This window comes from Gallinula chloropus, assembly GCF_964237585.1.
Source record: "Gallinula chloropus genome assembly, chromosome: 5".
NCBI classification, from domain to species: Eukaryota; Metazoa; Chordata; class Aves; order Gruiformes; family Rallidae; genus Gallinula; species Gallinula chloropus.
Window position 1 is genome coordinate 34,408,718 of NC_140090.1, and position 14,398 is coordinate 34,423,115.

General features: G+C 49.3%; 1 protein-coding gene across 5 annotated transcripts in view; it reads left to right on the top strand.

Annotated features, from left to right (window-relative positions):
- Nucleotides 1-8,497: 8,497 nt before the first annotated feature.
- LRRFIP1 (LRR binding FLII interacting protein 1) overlaps nt 8,498-14,398 on the top strand; it is a 126,077-nt gene continuing 120,176 nt past the window's right edge. For all 5 annotated transcript variants that reach the window (XM_084265482.1, XM_084265477.1, XM_084265479.1 and 2 more), the window contains exon 1: nt 8,498-8,599. In XM_084265482.1, coding sequence (XP_084121608.1) covers nt 8,510-8,599 — 90 coding nt within the window. In that variant the 5' untranslated portion in view covers nt 8,498-8,509. The remainder of the gene's footprint in view (nt 8,600-14,398) is intronic.

A 14,398-nucleotide genomic window follows, 5' to 3' on the forward strand; every position in this document is an offset into this window, starting at 1 on the left:
TAAGAGATATTTTGAGGATTGGTGGAGCTGTAGTGATGAACAAATCATTTACACCAAGGCTCGAAACCAAGCCTGCTGTGAACTGCTCCAGGCTTCTAAAATGTTAGTCTTCCTGGATTAATTATTAACATGGCTAAAACACTCCAGAGATCACCCTGCAAACATTAAACAAGCTTAATATTAATGGCTCCCAGATGGTAAGTGATGCTGAACGTTAGGCACGCGTTAAAGGCTGGGGAGGGAAAATAATTACTGACTACAGTAAACATTAAGTACAGTGGGTTTAAATTAAGAAAAGAATACAAGTGTGAGCAGCAAGAAAGGCTTTCCTATAGCCTGTCTCCTGTATAGACAGGTAGTGCTGCTCACACCTTCGAATTCACATTCCATGGGTAACACGAAGGGAGTGGGAAGCTAATGGCTACTCATGCTGGTTACCTGGTAGCTACAATCCCTCGTGATTTCCCTCAGGGTGGAAAGGGCTCTGGAAAGTAGTCAGTGTTCCCTTTTAGTGCCTAGAGCGGCTCTTGCTGTAAGTCTAATAAGTAAATTGCAGCTTCTGTGAGAGGGATGTGTGTCTCCCTCTAGTACAAATACATGCACTGAACATTTTGCTTGTCCCAACCTTCGTGTTGTCTCTCACTCAGTGGACTTTGGCCAGGATCCTCCTCCTCAAGTCCAGCCCACCTTGACAAAGGAGCCGGGATGCAGAGACCTAGCTTGGGTACCTGACTTCAAAGGGCGAGCCGCCTCCTGAAGCCTATGGAAATGCAGGAAGCAGGTTCTGTGAAATAAGTTATCAATCAGGGTGCAGGTTTGAGCAAAGCTTCAGAGGATTAAAGCACTGAAGCATGCTCTCTTCCACACGCGTGGCCAAGTGTGAGCTCATGTGCTGCTTTTTTTGTCTGTGGGGATACCTTGAGCTCTTGGTGGCAATTTGCCAGCTGGCTTAAGCTTTTAGTCTGGGACCAGTGCACGCTTCCAGAGGGGATCGCACATGTTCCCTTAGGAAACTAGGCTAAAAATGGCTGTGGGCGGTACCTTTCTATGGGAAGGTCTACAGAAGAACTCACTGACAGCCAAAAGTCGCTCCCAGCTCAGTAATCTTCCCCCAGAAGGGTTTCATCTGCCCGCGTTTGTGAGGCAGTTGTAACGGCGGCAACTGAAATCCTTCTGCTGGTGCTTGGAAAGAGAAATGTTTAAGCAATGCTGTCTAGCACGGACTTGGAAAGCTCACGTGGGAGGGAATACAACTTTATTTCCCCTGTGGTCCCCACCTACCTTTTGGAGGCATAGCACCGACAAGTTCATAGAGCAGGCATTTCATGACGGTCTTTGCCCCTCTACCCTTTGCAGCAGGATGGTGGGCATATCATAGTCTTGCTTTTCTTCTAGATGCCTGTCTGACTGTAGGTTGGTTTTCAGCCTCGTGTGAGTATGGGGTATTATGGGCAGGGTTTGTGTAAAGGCACAAGAATAGAAACTACTTCATCAGTATGAGCCCGAGCATCCTTGCTCAATGCCAGCCACTGCCCTGAAGAGTAAAGCAGTTTGGCATTACCCAGAGGTGAAATGAGTGACCTGCTGTTAACAAATTAGGAAAGAACAAAGGGGGGGAGCTGTGGAGGGAGGAGGACACACCATTATCTGCCATTACCTAAAGCAACTCCTTTATAATTAAGAAAATGTATTAAAAAATTATTTTAGGAATTTCTAATTAGTCCAGCCGAGCCACTAATGCGCTCAGGATGTTACAAAAACTTAAAACTTAGTAACTGCCCCCCCCCTCAAAAAAAAAAAGGCCACTGCAGAGAAGTTTTCTTTCCTGCCCTTTGCTTCTGCTGCTGCAAGGTCAGGGAGGCTGAAAACTTCTGTAGGAATTAAGGCTGGGCAACAAAGGTGTTGCCTGCCGATCCCTGGGGAGATGCTTCCTTCTAACAGCGCCCAACCCTACGTGGGTTTCAAGCCTACGAGCTACTCAGCCCTTTGTGGATGTTGGTGGTTTCTAGGTGCAAGCATTTCACCTTCTGTCCAGTTTGGGGTGTTCCATGGTCCATTTATTTATTAATTTTTAGGCAAAAGGCTTCTGCAGCATCTTGTTGTGTCTGGGGTGGAGGGGAAGAAAATAAATCATTTTTTAATTGTTTCTACAATTGGAGGGGAAACTAAACACTGGAGAGTTTGGCAAACACTTGCCTGGCTGTTCTGTCTCTCTGTTAATGGAGAACAGAGAAGCTAATTCCTTCATGTTCCTACAGGGAAGGATCAGAAGGGTTTTAGCGAGGAAATAATTAATGCAGAGGAGAAAGCCTGGGGGAAAATCACAGAGCATGGTCAAGTACTGCGGGGCTGGGGTGAAATAAATAAGGGAGGATATGGCCTGGGGATGCAGAGCCAGGCTGAGGGCAAGGAGAGCACGCTGGGCAGATGAAAATGGGAATACTGGGGATGCCAGAAAAATGTGTTACAGCTTAAAATCAGCTGTACCCACTCTGTAACATCCAAAGTGTTTTGCCTCCGTTTTCTCTAGTGTTTTGTTACCAGTATCTTCTTTCACTTCCCAGTTTAGGCAAACTCCTTGATTTCAGGAAACTATAATGACCTGCCTTCCTGCCCCGCGGGTCATTATCACAGCAGGAAGCTGATTCTATGAAATCCTTTAGCACTGGTGTGGCTTTTTTTAGGCAAGCCAGGAACTGTGAGCTGGCGCTGCCAGTTTGCTGCTGTCATGCGTGGGCGGGTGGGTGACCTGAGAGATGATGGGAGATGGGGTTCATGACACAGAACTGTGAGGCATCAGACACAGGTCCTTTTCTGCCTGGTTGGAACTGTTGCCTGAAAAGAACTTTGGGAGTATACCTCTTCCCTGAGAAGGATGAGAGACGGTGAGAAGCAGAGTGTGGGTAAGTTCTGCTGGGCTTGAGGAGAAGGTGTGTTTTGCCTCTGATTTGCACTTCGGGTGAATCTGGATAGGGACAACAAACAGCACCTCCTTCCTGCTCTTCTGCTCCAGCTGGGGCGGGAGTTAAGTTGTGATGTGGTTTCACATAAGCTCTTCCAAAATGATGTTCGTACGCTGTTTTCTGGGAACAGTATGACTAATGAGAGCGAGCACATGGCCTGCAACAAATAGTCGGTTGTTTTCAGCCCATGTGTTGTGGCTACGTTTTGCTGCGGTCCAAAACAACTGGGGTTGAAGAAAACCTGGAGGGCCCGACTGGAAAATGTGGCTCAGCTTAACTCTGTAACGTTTGGGGCAGGAGTGGATGAGGCCACATTGCGTGGAACAGGCAAAGCACGGGGAAAAGCCAAGGAGCAAGCAACGCCAGAGCTCCCTTGTAGCAAAGCCGCGTGAGTCCCTGCTCTCGTGTCTCCGCACTGTCAGCGGGGCAAGGACACCGCCACAATGGCAGGAGGAATACTTGGATATATTAATCCCAAAGCGATGCGGAACCAGTTCTTCAGCTGATGTAATGCATTGTTTTTTGCCGAGGCCATCCCAATTTCACTTGGCCGAGGGACTTAGCTAGTTCAAACTATTATTTTTGGACAGATGTCGGGGCTGTATTCCCAGATTAAATACATGTATTGATCTCTTGTCTGCCTTCCTCCCAGGCTCTGGGAAGAAAAGGTGGGGGATATGCAGCTTTTGCCACTGCGACCCGCGGTCTGCCATGGGTTTTATCCCCATAGCACTGGAGGTAGGAAACAAGGAGTATTTTTAGGCTAAGTGGAAGAGATGTGTGATGTCTTTTCTTCTGAAAATAGCCCAGTGCTCTCTTAAAACTTCCAGCTTTTTGAAGAGGGGAAGCCAAAGGAGGGGAAACAGTCGAAATTTGCAGCTTGCTGCGGCAGGCTGGGAATGGCAGACAGAAGAACAGACAGCAAACAGCAGAGCTATTCGGCAGCCTGGGATGGGTTTGGCTCCCTACAACTACAGCTGCCGTGGAGCTGGTTTCACTGTGCTTTGCGATGAAACACTCTGAGCCATGGTGTGGCTGCTGCTAATTAGATTAGGTCCGCAGAGGCTGTGTTGAGCGAGTTCCCATTTCTAGCCTGAAACAGGCAGTTTTTCGGCCAGCTGGGTGACAAATTGCAAATCACAGGTAAACTCCCTGCTCGGCACAGTAACGGAGAGCTTGCAGGGTTGCAGTGTTGGGCTGGGTGAAGCTTGACTTAAGTCCTCCAAACAGGAGCATCGGTGGGGCCAGGATGACCTCTCCATGGGTGTTGGAGTGTGAGCCGCAATGGCTATTCATGGCCCAAATTTAAGTGGCAGGGCAGAGAGCCCGTGGTGTTTGGGTTAGTGCTCGTTAAGGCAGACAGACTCTCAGGACTGCACTTACCGAAGTCTTAACATGCTTCAGTAGTATAAACTAGTTTATAGAAGGGATGTTTTCGGCTGGGCTTGCAGATGGTTGTGCAATGGTGTAAGTATTTGCATCGGTAGACCCTTCCCTGAAGTGCTCTAACATTAAATGTAATTTTTCGTTCTGATGGTGGCACAAATAACCAACCCATGATCAGTTTATGACCCCAGAACTTTTTCCTCTTCCCTCATTTACAGCAGATAAGACCATTAATTTGGTCCTTGACATGATATTGGCTGTCGTCTTGGTTTCGTTCTTCTTGTTTCTCGGGTCCTTAACCACTCCCCATTCTTGTATGACTCTGTCCTTTATTGGTGATGCTTTCTAACCCCGCATCATCAGTGTATCTCATTAGTGCTGTCCCACTTGTGTCAGGACACTAATGAAAATATTAAATGAAATCAACCCCAAGCTTAACCTTTGCAAATCTTCCTTCAAGGGAAGATTCTTCCTGAACCTTGAAAGGAATTCAGTTATGAGGCCTTGAGATGCGCAAAGCGGCATCCTTCAGTGACCTGAGATGAAAAACTCTCTCTGGTGACATGCCAAGGTGACTCAAGGAGGCCAATAAGTATTTCAGGGATTTTGGCAAGATGAAGACAACAAATAAGCCCTCTTCAGAAAAAAAAAAAAATATATCCTTGGTATAGCAAGTAAGTTGCTGTTGGTAAAAAGGGAACAGGATAATCTGCTACTGTTGTGGGATTTATATTTTTTCTTCTTTTTTTTTTTCCCCCAGTCCTCCTAACACTCAGCTTGGAAACCCACCACTTTATGGGCCGTATTCTCCTTGGTCAACCCAAGCTCATCGGTCTCTTTTCTGGACTGCCTGGGAAAGCAGTTATCAGCCACAGCTTTGCTGTGATGAGTCGATGTGTAACTACAAGCCCCAGGCTAGACATGAGGAAGCTCCGCTGATGTAAATAGTGACTCTGCTGACTTGGAGGGATGAAGTGACAGTAACGAATCTCACCCGGGCAAAATCTGCACTACCAGGGCAAAATCTACACTACCAGCCTCCTGAGACCCGCCTCGACGCTCCTCAAACACAGCAACAACATCTGAAAGCTTTTCTTGGGAGGTCTGACTGGTTGAAGAGGATCATCTTGGGCTCCTTAGGAGGTCTAGTAAAGTACAAGCCCTTTACTTGCACCAGTGGGGTTTTTTTTTCTGCAGTGTTTCAGTGCCAGCACATACTTGTCTGTGATGTAATTTTTTCCCATTAATAAATCCTCAGACCCTGCTGGATACCACTGCTGCTATGTGTGCAGAACCTTACATTGCAGATGGAGCTCTGCTTGCCCCAAAATGTGAATTATTTGCCTCTGGAGTGTAGATTTTCTGAGGTATTTAACTGTTCCGCTCTCCTTGGATTAATGGACATCGTGTTAAAGCTGTCAGGGCTTCACTTCTGGTTTGGCAGATGCCGCGATCACTCAGCAGAGTGGAGAGGTGCACTCATGTTTTCTTTTAACGTGGTCGGCCAGCCCCTAGATTGCCCTATCCTGGGGCTTGCCACTAACAGAGACGTAACCATATTTCGCTGTGCAGCATATAAAAACATCCATTTTTATCCTGTAAAAGTGTTCTGTTGAGCAGTGGTTTTAACAGCCAGTTGCTTGTTCTGACTCTCAGGAGCGAGGTTTCGCGCAGATGGTTTGGTTTAAGAGCAACACAGAGGGGAATATTGTATCTCTGGGGTGTGCTTGGCGTGAAACCACCTCCTTACACCCAGGATATTGGAGAATGAGGTACCTACTATGCACTTAAAATAGAGCCCTTTAGCACTGGCAGGGGATACGCAGTCCTCGTCTGAGTATCATCAATCACAGTTCTGACTCGTAGGCGAAACGAGCCTGGAACGTCACGTTGCTTGCTAAAGTGAAAAGAAAAGCACCATTCAATATTTAATTTCTCACCCGCTCCCGCCGCGCTTCGTAGCGTAGCCAAAAAGCTTTGGTCAAGCTCTGCAGGTATAGTATTTTTACAACAGGGCGGCTTGTTGTGACTATAGAAAAGGCAAGAAAATTACTGTACATGTCAGAAATGCAAGAAAAAAGGAGGATTTCTTCCACTGTAGCACCCGTTCAACGCGGGATTTGCAATCCGACTGCAGTCACCCCACACACATCTCCTTCTTGTCCAATTTTATCTGCTTCATTTTAAAAATTCCTTTTATTTTTTCCTTTTTCCCAAGTTTCTTTTTCACGAACCCTTTTCAAGAGTAAGTTTTCAGACATGAACCTGCCTAGGCGAAGCCTCTTGTAAGGCAAGTGGCGCTGATGCAAATCTTACTGCATGACTGAACTGGGAATTCCTTGCATGGATACAAGTGATGCAGCTGCACAGGTGGCTGAAATCCCTCGGTAACGCAGACCTAAAAATAAGGCACTGCTCCGCCTCTTTAGCCAGAATTCCTCAAAGGGCAGGGGCAAATGCAAGGGTAAGGGCTCAGGGAACAAGTTATGCGGAGCATGTAAGGGCAACCGCGCTAAGCCAGGTCTCAGGGAGGTGGAGGCTGAAGCTGAAGAAGGGAAGCCTGTGGGATATCTAATAAAGCCAACCCTGTGCCTATGTTGCAACTTCATGAGTTCACTTTTAAGGTGCCTGTGCTGTTTTCTCTCTTTTCTCCCCGCTTGCGTGGGGTCAGAGGAAGTTTGCTACCAAACCTCAGGATGCGACACAATTGCTTCTAACGCCCAAGCGAGGTGGGAATTTTGCCTGCCTCTCTGCTTCTGCTGACAAAAAAATAATCATTTGGTTCTGGTGATGCCAACCAGTCCCCAGCGTGTGAAGTGGTGTCAATGCAGCGCCGTTGCCGAGTCATCAGAAGAGCTGTGGTTCCTCAACCAACTGTAACGCAAGTGGCAAGACAGCCCAAACGCTGTCTGAAATAAAACAAAAAAGGGATTGTGCTTGGCTGCTCTGAGAAAGTGGTGGACGTTAAAGCAGAGCTGGAGCAATGGCAGGGTGAAGAAGAGGGTGGTCTTCAAGGTTCCTCTTGATAGTGGTATTAAACAGGATAAAACTGTGCTAAATGGGGACCCTTGGGGGCTTGGACTAGAGGATCTTTCGAGGTCCCTTGCAGCTCCTAACGTTCTGTGAGGTGGGGGGACTCCTGTTCAGGCTGAGAAGAGGGGACTGGTTGACGAGGAGGTCTTTGTTAGGAGTTCTTAACTATTCACCTACTCTGCAGTCACCGGACGCGTCTCAAGATGCCTGTGCAGCCTTGTTCAGGCTGAGGTGCCAGTTACGGAGGGCAATCGCGCCATGGTGGTCACTTCAGCACAGGCCCCAGCTATAAATAAGACACCTTGATGTCACGTGTGTAAGTAGTAACAAGTGAGAATTAAATTGTGGCTGAAGAAGGAGTACCAGCCTCAGACTGATGGAGGGCACCTACGCTTCCTTGGGGAGCCTTGGTGCTAAAACTGGGTGATTTTGGGTGGGGGGTTGTTTTTCCCCCTAAGACGGTTGCTGTGTGCTCTGGTTTGTGCTCTTGCGGGAGGGGATGATATATTAAGCTGCTTGACACAGATCCAAATTTGAGGGTGACCCAGATGCTGCTTATTGTATGTGGAAACTGCCGGATAACCGTCGGGCTGGCCGCCGTGCTGCCACTCAGCCCCTATCAAGCTGGAGTCAATGGAGGAGTTAGGGGACAAGGCGCAGCCCCTGCTGATCGCTGAGGGGCTGGGTGGGTTTGGCGGCCTTTCCTTCGCCCCTCTGCCTGCGGTGTTTGGTGTCCCGAGCTTGGGAGGCTCCGAATTCCCGCCGAAGGGATGGCGGTGAGGATTGGGGTAGAAGGGCGACGAGGGGGACCCGGAGGACCAAGCGCACCTTGTCCGTGCGGGTTAACGGCGCGGGGGTGTCCCCGGCACCCGAATTAACTGCATCCCCCGACCCCGTCGCCCTGCTCTTTCGGGGGGGACGGGGGGGGAGCGGGTGGTGTTGCTGAGGGGCGTGAGGCGGTGCCGGGCCCCGTCCGGCCCCTCAGGGCGGGGGGCGGCGGCGCATGCGCACGACGGGGGGCGGTGGCGGCCGGGCTCCTCACGCCGGCGGACGGCACACAAGAAGGAGGAGGCGGCGGCAGCGGGAGGGTCGGTACTGGCTGGGCTGTGGGGGGAAACGCGGCCGCCATGGGGACGCAGGGAGCCGGGCGAAAGCGGTTGCCGAACCGGGAGCGCCTGACGGCGGAGGACGACGCGCTGAACCAGATCGCCCGGGAGGTGAGCGGCGATACTTCCCCCCCACTCCCCTCCATTACCCGCTTCCCCCCTCCCCGCCTCCCCCTCCCCCGTCCCCGCAGCCGCCGCCGCGCACGCGTCCCCGGGCAGCGGGCACGGCGGCGATTCAAGGGCAGGTGGATGAATGGATGGATGGATAGATAGATGGCGGCATTAAGAACCGCATCCCCCTTCGCCGGCGTCGGCCGGGCGGGCAGCGCTTAGGGTCCGCAGCGCTTGTCCGTGAGCGAAGCGGTGGGCGCAGGGCGCCGGCCCGGGCGAGCATCCCTCCCTGCCCCTCGGCCAGAGGGAAGGAATTGTCCGCCTCCGTGTTAATGGCTGGGGAGGCGCAAGCAGGCCACTCGCGGGTTTTCCTTCCCCTGCGTCCGTAAAAGATACCCAAGAGGTGGGAGGGGGTGTTAGGAGGGGGCACCAGCGATGCCCGGCGAGCTTGGGAACGCGCTGGTCTCTGATGGGTTAGGCTGGGGGCTCCTCGGGAGCTTGCACTTCGTGCTTTGCCTGGCCCGGAGCGGCTGCGGTCGGCTGGTGGCTGCTTCTTTCTGCCTCCCAGTTCCCGTTGTCCCGCCGCTGGCTCGGTGGTGAGGAGGGTGATGTGAATCCAGTTTCTCTGTTCAGCGATGCTGCTGCAGAGTCACATAATCTTTCAGGTCAGAAAAGACCACTAAGGTCATCAAGTCCAGCTGTCTGTCTGCTACTGGCATGTCAACTAAACCATGTCCTGGAGCACCATGTCTATGTGTTTCCTCCAGGTATGGTGGTTCCATCACCTCTCTGGGCAGCCTGGTCCCGAGCTTGACTGCTCAGTGAAGAAATTTCCTGAATCTCCAATCTAAACCTCCCCTGATGGGACTCGAGGCCATTTCCTGTCATCCTCTTGCTAGTTACTTGGGAGAAGGGACCAACCCCCATCTCACTGCAACCTTCTCCACAGGTTGTTCTGCATCCTTCCTCCCACGGTCTTCCTGTGAGGCAGGTGGACAACCCCAACCTGAGATGGGGAAAAGCAGCCATGGGGTTGTTCTTTGCCCTCAGTTGAGCTGACAGCTGCAGAAGGTGGCCATCCTCTTCACCCAGCTTGGGTTATGTATGTGTCTCCTCCCTGCCTGGTGTTGGTCTGACCCCCAGATAGGTCACAAGATAAATGGCTCTTCTAGAATTGATTTAAGTCTCTCTTAGTTTCCTTTCCTGAGTTGCAGTTGCAGCAGGATCAGATAAATACTAACATGCAGCTTATTTTTGGTAGAAGCTGGCTGTTGGGTTGAGTTAGCTGTAATATCATGAACCTCAAGATACTGTCGCTAGTGGCAGTATCTAATAGTAAAGACAGAGTGTTTTTACCATTCTTGTGTTCCCTTCCAAAGTTTTTTGTAGCATCTATGGAGTACATACAGTAGATTGATTTCTGTGGACAATATGTTTCTGGAAGTCAGATTTTTATGGTGATATGATGAGGAGATGGGCAAGTTCTTAGGGATGGAGTTTGAGGTAGGGGGACAAGAACGTCTCATGTCCTGGACATAAGATAGCAAGTGAGAGTCATTGTGCTGTCTGTTAGAGTTTGAGTCACGATATCATCCTAGGAATTGCTTTGGGATGAGGGTTTTAATTGCACAACTGTGTCCTGGCCATGCTGTCATTCGATCAAGGAAAACATCAGTCTGTAGCAGGGGGTTGGTGTTGTCCTTCACTGCTGCATGTTTCTTTCCTGCTCTCATTTTGCTTTAGCTTATGTACTGCTCTGGTATCGTGAGTTGGTTCAAGGCCTTCAATAGCATGTTTCGCTGTTTGGTTTTTCTTCTGGGGATTGTTTAAAGGACAATTCCATTTGGTCAGAAAGCCCAACACAAGCATGTCTTTTATCTTTTCCCTTGAGTGCTAAAACTGTGAACTGCCAAGTTCAAAGTTCAGCGTTTTCCCATATTATTTTAACTCTTTGCGTTACTGTGTCTTGGGTTTTATGCATTTATAATAGCTTTGTTGTTTAACTGCCCGTTCTCCGTGCAAGAGATCCCAGATGAATCCTTCTGCGTGCTTTTGGGAGCACTTAAAAATGTAAAGCAAGCCTTTTTTCTCCTAATATAGATGCGGAGTTGTTGGGTTGGGTTCAAGCGTTGTTGATGTTTTGGCTCTTCAGCCTTCCTCACAGGCGTGCAGGCCAAGCTGAGACTTGGAGATGTAGCATTTGCACATAGGTTTGTCACTCTTCTCTTCCTTTGTTATCCAGAAGCCTCAGGTGCTTGCAAGTTATTAAATTCTAGAATCTGCTAATTTTCTGGTGGGAGCCTAGAAGAGCCTCCAAACCAGCCAGAGATAGGACCTCTGGGAGTAGGTTGAGGCGTGGGCATCTTAGGTCCCTCTGCTTTTCCTCCAAAGGGACTGTGCCGCTTTGACACTTTCTGGTTGCTGTAATTTGTCGGAAGATCTTGAAAAATCAACAGCTCTTGCTTTACTGCATGCTTCTGTAAGGACACCAAGACTTGGAAAAGCTCTCTTAAACTCCTGCCACTCAAAGAATAAACTCTCCTGAGTCTCCAGCAGGGATGTCTCGCTGTCTTGCATAGAGCAAAAGAGAGCCTTAAGCAGCAAAGATGTCACTCCTTGCTCCTGCGGGATGTTGAGGAGGATCCTAGGAGGAAGAAACTAAGCAACTGGAAGGAAATTGTGAGAGCGAAGCATGTTGTTAGTGACAGGGGTTTAGTAGCAGTATTAGTAAGGTTAAGCTCTAGTAGTAAGTTTTAACACGTTAAGTCATCTGCGAGTAGTTTATGGCCTTGTGTAGACCCGTTGAGTGCGGAGGTGGAAGGCAGAGCTGCTGTAAAATCCCCTTGCCCATCAGGAAAGAGTAGTAGCACGTGGCTAAACCCGGCTGCTGAGTTCCCACCTTAGATGGCCATTAAACAGGCAGCAGGCATGCAGATAGGGTTAAAATAAGAACAGGGCTTTCTGAGCTTCCAGCGGGCACAGCTGATTGCGACTCGGGATCTGCTGTGAGCCCACCTAGCTCGGATCACTGAGCCTGGGCTCTTTCCCGGGCGTCAGCTCTTGGAGGCAAGAGCGGGGCCGATCAATGATGGGCTTTGCCGCGCTCGGCCTCGTGTCCGCGCCAGTAGATTACTCTGTGTTTAGGTCAATGGAAACTTTTGGGCTATTCAATTCCTCCCTGGGAAGACGTGCCAGCAGCGTTTGCAGAATCCAGGGCGTTGATACTCCTCGAGGTGCGTGCCAGCACAGCCAGCCGTAACCGCGTGTCCTCACTGTGCAGTTGTCTGTCTGTCCTGCCTGGCTGGTGTAGTATATGTGGCTTGGGAAGGCAGAGCCCTGGGCTGCTGAGCTTTGCAGGGACTGGATTCCTGCTTTCTTTTTTTGGTTTTTTTTTTTGGGGGGGGGGGGGTGTTGTTGTTGTTGTTTTGGTTTTTTTTTGTTTTTACCTGCTTGGCTTACATGGGCTTGATGTGATGGTTTGAGACGTTGTTTCTAGGGGAATGTTATTTTTTTCCTACCCTTTAACTTCCACTCCTCACTTTGCTAGCTGCAGTAATCATCGTGTCTTACACCAACACAAAGAACTTTGCAAATCCAATAAGGAATTGCCATCTGTGTTGATAAGATACTTCTCCTACAGGCAGATAATATTAGTTCCTGGAGTTTATCATCTTGAACAGGGAAGAACAAGGCCAAGGTAGATTTCTTGGCTTTTTTAATTAGGAAAGTAATTTACACCTTGTTTTGCTAATGTTTTGCCAACAGGTATGTGCTAATACTGCTCAGAAAAGCCACTTCTGCTTCGTGTCTTCTCTATGCTAGAAATCTTCGCTTTCACCCAGCAACCTAGGGACTAGAGCTCTTTAATTCAAAGTTAGCCATTTGAGCAACGTAACTTTATTTTTAGCAGCAAAGGCAGTAGTGTTACGAGGGCTGCTCCCTAAGCCCTGATCTCACTTCCCAAGAACTGTCACCTATGTACTCAGACACATTATTTTAGAAATAGCTGGCACGGTTGGCTTGTGGACCATGATTTGTTTGACTGAAGTTTTTAGTTTAGGCATTGACTTGCATTCCCAGTAATGCAGAAACAGGGATCCTGTGCTCCTGTGAAGGAGCAGAGAGTACAGGTGGTTAGATATAGCTCCAGAAGCAGGTGAAATCCAAAGCCTGAATTGGAGTTTGGAGGACTGGTGAAGAGATGCTGTGATCACTGTGTGGAATCCAAAGGCCTGGCTTTTGAATCGAGGGGATAACTTGCAGGGAGAGTTCTCTTCCACCTATTTAGGGAGGTGACCCAAGTAGTTGTACAAACTAGAGATTTGGTTAACATTGCTGCTAACGCAAGCAGAATGTTTATTTATATATGGGAACACAAGCTGTGCAAAGTTTGTCGGACTGTTCTGCAAAGCAGAGCATTTAAAGCAGTGTGTTCCCCAAGGATATGCTAGGTAAGGCCCCTGTAAGATCAGTGAGCCTCGTTAATCATAGAATCACAGAATGGGGAGGGTTGGAAGGGCCCTTAAAGATCATCAAGCTCCAGCTTGAGGCAGGGACACCTCTCACCCAGACCAGGCTGCCCAAAACCCCATGCAACCTGGCCTTTTGAACACCTCCAGGAAGGGGGCAGCTAGCACCTCCCTGGGTGACCTGTGCCAGGACCTCACCACCCTTGTAGTGAAGGATTTCTTCCTAATATCCAATCTAAATCTATCCCCTTCCCATTTAAAACCACTCTGCCTCATCCTGTCACTCCATGCCCTTCTAAAAAGTCCCTTCCCAGCTTCTGCGTAGACACCTTCAGGTACTGGAAGGCTGGCATAAAGTCTCCCCTGAGCCTTCTCTTCTCCAGGCTGAGCGACCCCAGCTCTCTCAGCCTGGCTTCACAGGAGAGGTGCTCTGGTCCTCCAAGTCATCTTCATGGCCCTCCTCTGGACCTGTTCCAACAGCTCCATGCCCTTCTTACATTGGTGACTCCAGAACTGGACACAGCTCACAAGGGCAGATTAGAGGGACAGAATCCCCTCCCTCGACATGCTGGCCACGCTCCTTTTGATGTGGCCCAGGATACGACCAGCCTTCTGTGCTGCAAGCGTGCATTGCCAGCTCATGTTGAGCTTCTCATTCACCATCACCCCCAAGTCCTTCTCTGCAGCTCATCTCCCAGCCTGTATTGATGAGGAGGATTGCCCTGACCTAGATGCAGGACCTTGTTGAACCACATGAGGTTCACAAGGGCCAACTTTGCCAACTTGTCCAGGTCCCTGTGGGTGTCATCCCGTCCTTCTGGCTTGTCAGCTGCACTGCTCAGCTTGGTGTGGAATATTTTGGAGCAGTGTTTAACAGTTAGACCTCCATGAAGACTTTTGGAAGCCAGATTCCAAGAGAAGCCCTTAGAAGGAGTCTGGTTGATGTAGTGCCAGTTGCTTATACCTGATACGTTTTTTTCACTTCGTTACTTTCTGTCCTTACGAGTGTTAATGTATCAGCCCAAGAGAGCAAATGATCTGAAAAAGCACCTCTGGCTGTAGGTCTGTCTTTCAGAACAGAAAGCTATGAAAGCAAGGGATGCTCACGGAGGGCTTGACTCAGCCTGGCTGACCTAAATATAGGAAGGAGGACTTGATGTAGGCAGCTCTTCTCAGTAGGGTGTGGAGAGTTGTTCCAAAATTGAGATGATTTTGTGTAGCAAATGTGCTCTTCTTTGAGTGCTCCTTTTTTTTTTTTTTTTCTTAATGTTTTATGCCTGTGTATCCCACAAATGGCATTGGGATCATTTGTAATCCTTCCCAAAGGAAA